The 13798-nt window shown below is 45.8% G+C and overlaps 1 protein-coding gene across 3 annotated transcripts in view; it reads right to left on the bottom strand.

The window, feature by feature from the left end:
• Positions 1 to 13798, bottom strand: part of LOC126469847 (type-1 angiotensin II receptor-associated protein) — a 93166-nt gene that overhangs the window by 62256 nt on the left and 17112 nt on the right. For all 3 annotated transcript variants that reach the window (XM_050097147.1, XM_050097146.1, XM_050097145.1), the window contains exons 3-4: positions 1607 to 1641; positions 1309 to 1420 (exon numbers count right to left, since the gene is read on the bottom strand). In XM_050097147.1, coding sequence (XP_049953104.1) covers positions 1309 to 1420; positions 1607 to 1641 — 147 coding nt within the window. The remainder of the gene's footprint in view (positions 1 to 1308; positions 1421 to 1606; positions 1642 to 13798) is intronic.

Raw genomic sequence — 13798 nt, 5'->3', positions numbered from 1 at the left:
AGTCACATGGGCTTAAGCCTGTGGAGTGTGGTGGGTGGTACAGCACTTTCGAGGCAAATCAGTCATAATTTGCATCGTATGTGCATGAGCATTGTCCTCCAAAATGATGGGCAGGTCCTGCAGAAAGTGTTGCTGCTTCTTTCTCAAAGGTGGTTGCAGGACCCAACCAATGGCTGCTTCACAACCCGTGACATCTGGTCCCTTCACCCCAGCACCAGCTTTTCTGAACTACATAGATAGGAGTTACCCTTTCAACACATCCCACATCCTTGTAATCCAGATGGCATCAATCTGTGCTAACCACCTGCACTATCTCCCCCCCCCCCTCCCCCCCAGTCTCCTCTTCCTCCTTCGTGCCACCCTATCCCATTGAAATCCCTTACATTATCATCAACATGCACTGCAAGAATTCTCCAGTTAAAATGTCTACGTGTTGCATTTCTCTCTCACAAACCTACTGCTCCCTCCAAGCTATGAGTCACCCTATTCCAAACCTCCTTCATGTTCCCATCTCTCATTCCCTCACTCACTCCACACAACACAACCCATCACCCCAGTTTACAGTCTACCTGGACTGCAGAGAGACAGAGAGAGACAGAGAGAGAGAGAGAGAGAGAGAGAGAGAGAGAGAGAGAGAGAGAGAGAGAGGTGTGTGGGGGGGGGGGGGGGGGGGGGAATGGAGAGGGTGCCTTTTGTAGGCCAATTTGAGGTTGTCTCCCAGCTTCATAGACTATAAGTGTGTCATACCAAACTTCATTTCTACTTGCCTTGTATCACTGTGGTACACTGAAAACAGCTAGATGGGCAAAATATGTGGTGGGATAGTCCAGCAATGGTACACAAAGAAACAAACTGTATTTAATTTCACACTGAAACTGGAGAACAGTAAAGTAAGAATATCACCAAAGCAAGATGATATTAATTTTAACTCAAACGGCAATCATTTTTCACCAGCATTGACGCAATGAAGTGGCGACTAAAGAGAACTTTAACAGGTAGGATATATGCTTTTTGAAACTCCGAATTAGACTAATTCTACACTATAGAAGGAGTAAGTAAAAACATAACATTTGGGAAAAAAGCTCAAGCCATCAAAATATACTAGAAGTCTGAAACTATACAAAAATTTTTAGGCTTCATTTTGATAAAAGACATTTATAGTTAATTGCTTTTAGAAGTTATGTCTATTATACAGCTTTTTGTCTCCAGTCACATGCAAAATATCTAGTCAACCAGATAGAAAACAACCTTAAGAAAAATTCACTTATAGGAAATAAAATTACTGCAGTCATGTATGTCCCAACTTACCATTTCTGTTGCATCAGAAGATTCCTTGTCCTTAATAGCCCAGAAAAGAGCAATGAAGAATAGAAGTGAGTAAAAGAAATATGAATCTGGACACCAGTCGCCTTGTAAGGCCCTGAAAGTGAAGGGACGTGCATACTTTAATTGCCCGGCTAGCAGTGTTAGTAACTAGAATATCAAACAACTGTTGTGTAAATTGTCTAGCAGTATATTCACAAACTTCCTTTAGGTTGATTAGGAATGGAGGCTATTGTTAAAGCATTTTAGAATGGTAACATTAAGAACAATGGAGTCTACTCACCATGTTGATAATATGAAGTGTATAATAAATATAACCTGAAAATGAAATACCCATGATTTTAGTACAAAATTCTCCAAAAAACAAACAAATCTTTTAGCTTATTACTTTCTACAAATGTTTATAATTCTATAATTAATACATATCATTTTAACCAGTGTAATGGTATGACATCCTTATGTTATGGATGTGAAGGTGCTGGTGGCAGTATTACCACTCAAATTTGAGCGAATTAAAGAAAGGCATGATGAAAGATTAGTGTTTTTCCATCAACAATGACACCATTAGCAATGAAGCAGAAGCTTTAAGATTTGGAAGGAAATCTATTATTTTTCAAAACATGATCCCCACATTTATCTCAACTAATTTTAGAAACCACAAAAAACTGAAATTTGGATGGCTGGATACAAGTCTTAATAGAGCTCCTCCCAAATGCAAGGCCATTGTCGTATTCCCTATTGGTTAAAGATGGTCTATAAAAAAAAGGAACATAAAATGTTAAGTATGGACAATTCCTAAAGAGTCTCAATCACAAAATATTTTCATGGTTGGAAGAGGAATGGTAAGGTATGACAAGCAAGTGTCCGAGTTACAAAATTATTTTGCATGCTGCTCATACTAAGAGGGGTTGCAAGCAAGTTTACACAGCCTTTCACCACCCTGAGCATACGTATTGTAAATACAGTTGGTCCAAAAATGTCACTGTGTCTAACAATATTTCTTCATAGTGCCCAACAGTTCATACTTATTTTTACACAAGATAGCTCCACAAACCATATAGCATACATCTACAATCATGTTAATATTGTATGAACGCACTATAAAGCCAGATCTTACAACCTGTGGGTTATGCAATATCACCTGTGTCTTTTTTGACCACACATGATAGGCCACTCACATCTCTGTGGAAGAAGAATCATTTAAAAACACCGGTAGCATGAGTCTGACTCTCCAGGACACACCATCTTTCTATAGGTTCCACTACAGATGATGTCTTTTTAAGATGCTGCACTCTGAGCTCCAGCCCAGATCTCCGAGGACTTGCAGCCAGACCCCCAACTACGAACTTGCGCGACACTACTGATATTCAGTAATAGAAAATAATTGTCAGTGTTCGATCAACATTACTGTACAGACAATTCAGTAACCGTATGAGTATTAAAATGTAACAGAGAAAACAGGAGACTTAAGTTATGAGTAATTGAAGTTACTTTGTACATAGTGTAAAAAATACTCATGTTATTTATTGACTGTCTGTAGTGCCTACACCATCTTTTACAACTACAGACAATGGGTTACACACCCTAAAATTTTTTATACACCATGTCTTTAAGTGTGGCAACACAACAGCCTGACTGAAAATGCCTGTAACTTTGGACACACTAATTTTCTAGAATGTTTAAAAACCATCAGTCTGTGAAAAGTTTTCAGAAGGACAATTCACACAGGTGTTTATAGATGTAATAGCACTAAGCACTACTGAAGGCTTTTTTTTTTTTTTTTTTTTTTTTTTTACAAAAAACTTCTCAGTTGCTACTTGTGTGGAAAAACTAGTTCTATAGCCATCTCTTGTTTGGCAGGGGGTGGGGGGGTCACGTTAACACAACATGACTCTACAATCATGGGACTACAGACAAATACACCTTAAAACACATACTAGTGTGCAGCTGACATCTTCCCTGCACTGTTAGTGAGAAACACTATGATAATTGCTCAGTCAAGTACAAACCTTCCCTGGTGTGAAGATGGACAATGGCTTCTTGCCGAAGTTTGAGACAATAACAAATTTCATTGTAACTTTCTATTGTATCACAAAATGCAGACAATGAGAAATCCTCCTGCTAACTGAACTAATCCACATTACAAGAAAACAGACACTTCCAGGAAATCCTGATCACCCCTTGTGCTGTGGAAAGTTTGCTGGAACAATCTATGGAGTACAGAAACTGTTGCCATGGTTGTCTTGCCCTCTTTAGTTCAATCTACCTCTCAGAAAGCCAAGATGATCTATGTAATTAAAGAATCTGAAAACATTTTTATCTAATCTGGAAAATTACTCTTGCGAGAACAGCCAACCAATGTTGAACTGCCTTACAGGCCTTCTCTGAAGAGGTTTATGGCACGAACCTTTTTAGCCTGAGTTTCTTTATCTTTATTTTATAGAGATGCACAGGATTTACTGTTACAAGCCGTATAAATCCACGGTTTTGACACACATTTGCAGACACAGAGATTGTAGAGGTGGTGCAGTGGGCTGAGAGAGAGAGAGAGAGAGAGAGAGAGAGAGAGAGAGAGAGAGAGAGAGAGAGACTGTACCCTTACATGCCAATACTATGGCCAAACCAATAAGATTTATCAAAATGCCTTTCGTTTCATGTATGTCATAGCTTGAGGCATATGAATACAACAGTAGTGTGCTCTATGATCACTGGTGAATTCCATGGTGGAATTGCTACTATAGTTTTCAGCAACTCTGACACAGTGTCCCAATGCAGACTGTTGATAGGGGTCCAAGCATATGGATTATGTTACTATACATCTGAGTTGCTCAAATATTAAGTAATAGAACCCAATACATTTGCCTCCAAAGGCAGTGTTCAGAGACATGGGTATCATCAGGAGCGGCCCAGGAAAGTGTGGTAGGACCGCTCTTATTCTCTACTGGTGAATCCAGCAATGCTTCACAATTACTAAATATCTATGGGAATTGGATATATTATCTAATCTCTTTCTCCACCCTCTCCCTGCCCATCTTCTCCTCCCATTCTCTCCACTGCTCCTTCCCCTCTCTATGTCTATCTGTCCACCTCCTCCTCTCCCCTCTCTATCCATCATCTCCACCTCCTCCACGTACATTTCCTGCCGCCCCCTGTCCACCTTCTCTCCCTGAATATACAATGTTTGTTTAAAATATATATCATGAGAATTAAAATATATGGCAGAAACAATTTGTCTAATGGTTTGGTGCCCTCATATCGTAATTAAAACTGACTGTGAGAAACAAAACCACACATTTTCACAGCAGAGCACAGTGCAGCATTTTCTTCCTCGCAGTCTGTTTTAACAGAATACCTGTACATTGTTGTTTAAATAAATATATAGCCCATGTCAGTCTGAATGTTTATTAGGGTACCATATAAAAATTTTATGGTAAATTGGTCAGTCGGTCGAGAATATTTTAAGACTTGCCAACAACATTTCCCTGTTTGTGTTATATATAACACACACACACACACACACACACACACACACACACACACACACACCCCTATGTCTGTCCGGAAGTTTATTACGGTACCATGTATAAAGTAAATCAGTCAAGAAATTTGATATTTTGGGAACAATGTTTCCCCTTTTTATATATCCATCTCAATGTTCAGAGTATCACAAAAAGTATGAAGTAAATCAGCCAAGTACTTTGAGATTTTTGCTAATAACATTGCCTCTGTATATTAGATTATACATACATACCATATATATTAAAAAGAAATATGTAGCCTATTTTCATCTCAATGTTTGTTAAAGTATCATGAATGTATCTGCAGTAAATTGGTCACCTACTTTTCTAGTAATTTGGTAACATCATTACATGGCGACTTGTCTTTACACAGTAACTAGCAAACCCAGCAACGATTTGCAACTGCTAAATACATATGGAAATTGGATATACATCCTAATCCTCTTCTCCTCCCTCTGTGTCCACCACCACCACCACCACCCTCCCATCTGTCCATAACCTTATCCACCATCCGCCTGTTTCCTTCTGCCTCATCTCTCTCCATCTCCTCCTCCCATCTCTCTGTCCATTTCCTCCTTCCCCCTCTCTACGTCCCCCCCCCCCCCCCCCCCCCCCCCCACACCTGTACATCTCTTCTTCCCTCCTCTCTCCGACCTTGAGCCTCAATTACTGTCATTGCAAATTTGTATTCTGTAGTATTATTCAAATCATAAACCCGTAAGCTACATACACAACCTTTCTGTTTTCTACGAAAACAGACAGTGAGGAAGGAAACAAAATAACTGTGAGGATGAAAACAAAATTATGCATTGTTGGGCATACTAGTTTTTAAAAATTATATATAATGAGAAAGAATACATATGGGAGAAAGAAGTTGTTTGACTGTGAGAATGGAAACAAAACCGCACAGTTTCACAGCAGAACACTTCACAGAAAACCTGTACATTTCTTTTTAAAAAATATGTAGTCCGTATCTGTCCCAATGTCTATTAGAGTACAATGTAAAAGTTTAAAGTAAATCGATCAAGGACTTTGAAATTTTGGAAAGAATGTTTCTTCTTTATGTATCAAATATATATTGATATATTAAAAAATATACAGCCTATGTCCGTCCAAATGTTCATTACCGTATCATGTAAACACTAAAAGTAAACTATGAGATTTCTGATAACAGTGTTACCCCTTTATTTATTACATATATATTTAAAATATATACCCTATGTCTGTCTGAACGTTTATTAGAGCATTGTGTAACAATTTGAAGTAAACCAGTCAAGAACTTTTACATAAATGATGTGGCAGACAGGGTGAACTGCTGTTTCCTCACGACACTGTGATATGTGGGATGGTGTCGCCCTTGAGTGACTGTAAGGGGATACAAGATGACTGACAGAATTTCTACTTGTGATGAATGGCAGCTTGCTCTAAATGCAGAAAACATTAAGTTACTGCAAATGAGCAAGAGAAACAATCCAACAATGTTCGATTACAGCATTAGTAATGTGCTACTTGACAGTCACAGTGATTCAGTATAACACTGCAAAGCGATATGAAATGGAAGAGCATATCAGGTTGGAAGTCGGGTAGGTGAATGCTCAACTACATTTTATTGGGAGAATTTTAGTTAAGTGTAGCTTATACATCAACAACATGGCATATAGAACACTAGTGCCACCCATTCTTGAGTACAGTTTTAGTGTTTGGAATCTCCACCATATCTGATTAAAGGAAGACATCGAAGTAATTCAGAAGCACGCTGTTAGATTTCTTACTGATACATTCGATCAGCACCCAAGTTTTACGGAGATGCTTTGGGAACTCTAATGGGAATCTGCGAGGGAAAGACAATGCTCTTTTCACAATATTGTGAAAATTTAGAGAAGCGGCATTATCAGCATTCGAGGCCAACTGCAGATCAATTCTACTGCTACCAACGTACATTTTATGTACAGACTACAAATATAAGATGAGGGAAATTGGGGCTCATTAAACAGGCATTCATTTTCCCTTTGCACTATTTGAGAGTGAAGCAGGAAAGGAAATGACTAGTGGTATGTGGTACCCTCTGTCATTCACTGTATGGTGGCATGCAGAGTATGGATGTAGATGTACTCTGCATTCCTTTGTCTCATTTTTAATAAGTCACAACTAAGGTGCAAATTATTATGCCAGACAAATTAACACTCCTCAACTCTGTGCTGGGTTCTTAGATTTACTTCTGGAGGAGGCCTATTTGTGGAATAAAACGTATACTTGACTCTGAAACAATCTATGTACACAGGACTGTCACATGTATTTGTTATTGCCTTTGAACACTAAGTTATCCCTCAATACAGTACAAGATAATAGCATCTTCTCTGAAAGTTCAATTGACAAACTTCGCTACATAGTTCTAAGACAACTCCAACACTGCTGGCTCCATAATGTGACGCCGCTGCAGTCTTCACTGATGATTGCAGACCACCCCGACATCTCTCATTATCGTCTCATCCGGCAGCGCCTATGTTTACTTGTGGTTCCATCGCAAGGTACCAACTTTGCCACGGACCCTCACACAAATAGTGTCCCAAATGTTGGAAACTGCAGAGTGTTCAGCAAATACAACTATTCACTAATTTGGGGAGCTGATCTTGAGGTTGGGGTTTCTTTTTAGAGAGGTTGATAAGTTTATGATCAAGTTTACTGACTGTATTATCCCATTCTCTGTAACAAGTACCAGTCTGGTACAATGGCGACCTGTGATTGCAGAGTGTGCTCACTAAATTATGATTCTATTGGATTGATCTGATAAGCCTCCTGTTCACCAACATCAAGTTTCTCAATTCTTAACACTTCTGCATCCAGTAAAAATAACAACCTGCAAAGCAAGTTGATGGCAGATACAGTGTTTTGAGAAATTATGCTGGCATTAATGGTTGCATACAACAATAATGCAGGACCTCCATCCAATGGAAAAAACCATGAAAATACTATTGAATTGCTGTCCTTTACCTTATAGAAACCTACAATCTTATTAAGGTCCCTGTAGGACTCTCTATGAAACATTGATATTTACAGGATGTGTGTTTGGGTGTGTGTGTTTTTTTTTTTTTTTTTTTTTTTTTTTTTTTTTTTGTAGGGTTTAAGGGCGCTCAACTGCTGAGGTCATTAGCGCCCAGTCACTGGTGTTAGAGAACATGGAATCTGCTAAAACTCAAGGGGATGGGGGGACACCAGAAGGACCTGACAAAGATGCAGATTAAATAAGTAAAAAGGTTAAATGTCTTTGGTCAAGCCAGTTAAAGTTATAAAACGCAGAATACGAGCAGCTGCTCGAGCGTCATCAGCTAAAACATCCGGTAAAGTAGATGGCAGGGACAGGACAACACGAAATTGACTAAAACGGAGACACGACAATAAAACGTGGCGCACCGTTAATGCCTGACCACAAGGGCACTGCGGGGCTGGGTCACCGGAGAGCAGGTAGCGGTGGCTAAACCGGCAATGCCCAATCCGCAATCTGGTCAGAAGGACCTCCTCTCGCCGAGATGGTCGGGAGGAGGTTGTCCAAGCAGTTGGGAGCGGTTTTACTGCCCAGAGCTTGTTTCCTTGGAGGGATGACCAAGCATCCCACCACAAGGACACAAGCCTCTTACATACATCCCCACGAACGTCAGATGACGGGACACAATTGGAGGCTGGCCGAGGCAGGAGGACTGCAGCCTTGGCTGCAGCATCCGCAGCCTCATTCCCAGGCACTCCTACATGTCCGGGAACCCACAGAAAGCTGACAGAACCGCCATTATCAGCGAAAGAATGGAGGGACTGCTGTATCTGTTGAATCAAGGGATGGACCGGATAAGGAGCCCCAAGGCTCTGAAGAGCACTGAGTGAGTCAGTGCAGAGTACATACGATGAATGGCGGTGGCGGCGCGCATACTGAACGGCCCGATGGAGAGCAAAAAGCTCGGCCGTAAAGCTGGAACATTGGTCGAGGAGCCGGTATTTAAAGGTGGCGGCCCCGACGACAAAGGCACAGCCGACACCATCGTCAGTTTTGGAGCCATCGGTGTAAATAAAGGTGTGACCGGCAAGTCGAGCACGAAGTTCGACAAACCGTGAGCAATACACTGCAGCCGGAGTACCATCCTTCGGGAGTGAGCTGAGGTCGAGATAAATACGAACCGGAGCCTGGAGCCAAGGTGGTGTCGGGCTCTCACCCTCTCTGAAGGTGGTAGGGAGGGCAAAATCCAATTGTCGAAGCAGGCGACGGAAGCGGATTCCGGGGGGGCAGCAGGGCAGACACATACAACCCGTACTGACGGTCGAGAGAATCGGCGAAGAAGGACTGGTAAGAGGGGTGGTTGGGCATAGACAACAGCCGGCAGGCATACCGACACAGCAGTACGTCGCGCCGGTAGGTCAATGGTAACTCGGCAGCTTCAGCATAAAGACTCTCGACAGGACTAGCGTAGAAGGCTCCGGTCGCAAGACGTATCCCCCGATGGTGGATGGAGTTGAGCCGGCGTAAGAGGGATGGTCGAGCGGACGAGTAGACGAAGCTCCCATAATCCAACTTCGATCGGACTATGGACCGATACAAGCGAAGCAGGACAGTGCGATCCGCTCCCCAAGATGAACCGCTAAGAACTCTGAGGACATTAAGGGAACGTGTACAACGGGCCGCCAAATAAGAGACATGTGGAGACCAACACAGTTTCCTGTCCAACGTGAGCCCTAGAAACTTAGTTGTGTCCACGAATGGGAGAACAACGGCACCGAGATGTAAGGATGGCGGAAGGAACGCTTTATATCGCCAAAAGTTGATACAAACCATCTTCTCTTCAGACAACCGGAAGCCATTTGCCACGCTCCATGAGTAGAGGCTGTCTAGACAACGCTGAAGGCAGCGCTCCAGGAGGCAAAAAGGGCTACGCTCAAGACGGAGCCCTGAGGCACTCCGTTCTCCTGGAGGAAGACGTCGGACAATACGGAACCCACACGTACCCTAAACTTTCGATCCGTTAAAAAGGAATCAATAAAAAGGGGCACACGACCGCGTAGGCCCCACCTGTGCATAGTGCGGAGGATACCTCCTCTCCAACAGGTATCATAAGCCTTCTCCAAGTCAAAGAACACGGCTACCGTTTGGCGCCTTTGCAAAAAGTTGTTCATGATGAATGTCGACAAGGTCACAAGGAGGTCAACAGCGGAGTGGCGGCGACGAAAGCCGCATTGGACGTTAGTAAGTAGTTGTCGAGATTCAAGAATCCAAACTAACCGAGCATTAACCATGCGCTCCATCACCTTACAGACACAGCTTGTAAGAGAAATGGGGCAGTAACTAGAAGGAAGGTGTCTATCCTTCCCGGGTTTGGGTATAGGAACAACAACGGCGTCACGCCAACGCATGGGGACTTGACCGTCGGTCCAGACGCGATTGTAGGTACGAAGAAGGAAGCGTTTGCCCGCCGGAGAAAGGTGTGCCAGCATCTGAACGTGAATGGCATCTGGCCCCGGAGCAGAGGACCGGGACAGTGCAAGCGCACGTTCGAGTTCCCGCATAGTAAAGGGGGCATTATAAGTTTCCAGATTCAGCGAGTGGAAGGAAGGTCGCTGGGCCTCGTCTGCCTCTTTCCTGGGAAGGAAGGCAGGATGGTAATGGGCGGAGCTTGAAACCTCCGCGAAAAAGCGGCCAAAGGCGTTGGAGACAGCCACAGGATCAACAAGGACCTCATTACCTGAGGTCAGGCCAGGTACCGAGGAGTGGGCCTTAATGCCCGACAGCCGGCGCAGCCAACCCCAAACGACGGAAGAGGGAGTAAAACTGGTAAAGGAGCTCGTGAAAGAGGCCCAACAAGCTTTTTTGCCGTCTTTGATGACTCTACAGCATTGCGCTCGGAGTCGTTTGTATTCAATACAATTCGCCAACGTAGGATGGCGGCGAAAGGTGCGTAAAGCACGTCGTCGAGCACGGATAGCGTCCCGACAAGCCTCGTTCCACCAGGGGACGGAAACGCGACGTGAAGAAGAAGTAGTACGAGGAATGGAATGTTCGGCAGCATTGATGATAACAGGCGTGAGGTATTCGACCTGACTGTCACAACTGCGAAAATCGTGGTCTGGAAAGGTCGCCAGGGAGGAGTAAAGTCCCCAGTCAGCTTTCAGTATGTTCCAGCTCGAAGGACGTGGGGATGGGGTGTGGTGCAGGAGACGAACGACACAGGGGAAGTGGTCGCTAAAATAGGCGTCAGAAAGGACATACCGCTCGAACCGACGAGCAAGAGTGGTAGAACAGATCGAGAGGTCCAAATGGGAGTAGGTATGAGTAGAGTCCGAGAGGAAAGTCAGGGCGCCGGTATTGAGGCAGACAAGATTGAGATGGTTGAAGACATCCGCCAAGAGTGAGCATCTTTGACAGGATGCAGGAGAGCCCCAAAGGGGATGATGGGCATTGAAGTCGCCAAACAATAAGAACGGCGGGGGAAGCTGAACGATCAGGTGCATCATGTCAGCCCGACTAACAGCAGATGACGGTGGAGTGTAGATGGTACAAACTGAAAAAGTAAAAGCAGAAAGAGTAATGCGGATAGCTATTGCTTGGAGTGGGGTGGTCAATGGGATGGGATGGTAATAGACATCGTCCCGAACGAGCAACATGACCCCACCATGAGCTGGGATACCGTCCACAGGGGTGAGGTCATACCGCTCCGAGGTATAGTGGGTGAAGGCAATACGGTCAGTCGGGCGCAACTTGGTTTCCTGGAGACCAAGGACGAGCGGACAGTGCAGGCGGAGGAGCAGTTGTAATTCCTCCCGATTAGATCGAATACCTCTTATGTTCCAATGAAACAACGCCATTGCCAGTCAAAAAGTTGGGGGAACGAGACGGGGGAAGAGCTGGTCACCTAGATGGCCGCGGAGGGCCAGTTTGCGAGGGAACAACGCTACAACCGACGGGAGGCAGATCCGGTTCCATCGACTCGTCGCCAGCTGCGGCCGCTGTCCCTGATTGTGTAAGAGGGGCCGCATCATTTGCCGACGAAAGGCCGGCGGAGTGCCTGGCAGCAGAGCGTCCCGGCAAAACTGAGGACAGCCGGGAGCAGCGACTCACGGATGAAGCGTCAGACGAAACGCGCTGGGGTGGAGAGGGGGATAGAGACTTCTTCTTGGAGGCCTTCTTGGAAGGCCGAGGAGGCACAGGGATGATGTGCTGGACACGAAGAAGGTCCTCACGCGCGGGGTCCGTTTTGGAACGCCGGACCTCGGAAGCTGGGGTCCGGAACGTTTCCCCGATGGACGCCTGAGAAGAGGATCGCTTCTCAGGTGGCGTGGGGGGAGGAGGAGGAGGAGGAGGAAGGGTGGCCCCTGGGGCAGTGGGGGTGGGGGCCACGGGGGAGGAGGATTTGGAAGGGAGGGATTTGGGAGGCAGAGGCAGAGCCCCCTGATGGGCGGAGGAGGCGGAGGGGGGACAGGATAGGGGTGAGGATACCGCGGAAGGAGTGGACACAACTGAGGCAAACGAAGTGGTCAGTGACACGGGATGAAGGCGGTCATACTTCTTCCTGGCCTCAGAATAAGAGAGCCGATCCAAAGTTTTGATTTCTTGTATCTTCTTCTCCTTTTGATAGGCGGGGCAGTCTGAGGATCTAGGCGAGTGGACGCCAGGACAATTAATGCACCGAGGTGGTGGGGTGCATGTATGTTCCTCACGAAGAGGATGTCCACAATCGCCACAAAGGGGCTCAGCCTCACACCGGGACGACATGTGCCCAAAGCGCAAACACCTAAAACAGCGCATAGGAGGCGGGACGTAAGGTCGCACGTCGCACCGGTAGCACATCACCTTTACCTTCTCCGGGAGAATGTCCCCCTCGAAGGCGAGGATAAAGGCCCCGGTGTCGATGCGACGGTCTTTGGGGCCGCGCTGGACTCGCCGGACGAAATGCACGCCGCGGCGCTCCAGGTTGGCCCTGAGCTCCTCATCAGATTGTAGCAGGAGGTCACGATGAAAAATAACCCCCTGCGTCCTATTTAGTGCCAGATGTGGGACAATGGATACTGGGATGTCCCCTAGGTGGTCGCACGCCTGGAGTGCCGCCGACTGTGTGGCAGAGGTGGTCTTGGTAAGAACGGACCCTGATCGCATCTTGCTGAGAGCCTCGATTTCCCCGAAGACGTCCTCAATGTACTGAACAAAGAACATGGGCTTGGAGGTGGCGAATGTCCCCCCATCGGTTCGAGAACAGACCAAATAGCGGGGGAAGTACTTCGCCCCAAGCCGGCGAGCCTGTCCCTCCTCCCATGAAGTGGCCAAGGGGGAAAGGGCAGGAGAACCAGAACTAGAAACGGTACCTTTTCTTTTGAAAGACTCAACAACAGAGCGACCTGATACGTGTTGACGTTTCATCTGCGAAACGTCCGCCCCGATACCACCCACTCCGACCAGGGGCTCTCCCCACGGGCGCCACCCAGCCGCAGCAAGGGCCACCTGGCAGGATGACCATTGCCGGGAGTCCTGATGCCCCAAGGAGACTCCTTGGCCAACGTGGGGAGGGTGCAGCTCAGGTATCGGCAGTACGATCCCTGTGTTGTCAGGGGGCTACAACCTAGAGGGTACATGACGACCCCACCACAACGGGCTGGCTACCGTGCTGGATTTCTGGTGCCATGGAAAGTCCATCATGATCGCTGGTGCAGATGGAGATGCACTATGGGCGTAACTTGGACAACCCATCAGGCGTTTAGGCCCAATTTGAGGAATAGTGGGTACGGTTACAACGCCGGTGCAATGCTGAGTGCCAAGGTCTTAGTGCACTTAGGACCAGTGGTACACCATGTAAGGTGTCCTTCCCCAGAAGGCTCGTACTTCTGTAGAATTTTGAAAAATGGAGGTCAAACCCCAAGGGGGACCATCACATAGAAGGCCGAAACGGTTGAAACTCCTTTTAGTCGCCTCTTACGACAGGCAGGAATAC

Source organism: Schistocerca serialis, chromosome 3 (assembly GCF_023864345.2).
Source record: "Schistocerca serialis cubense isolate TAMUIC-IGC-003099 chromosome 3, iqSchSeri2.2, whole genome shotgun sequence".
NCBI classification, from domain to species: Eukaryota; Metazoa; Arthropoda; class Insecta; order Orthoptera; family Acrididae; genus Schistocerca; species Schistocerca serialis.
Note: the sequence above shows the minus strand (reverse complement) of the source record. Positions and strands in the feature narration are given on the sequence as shown.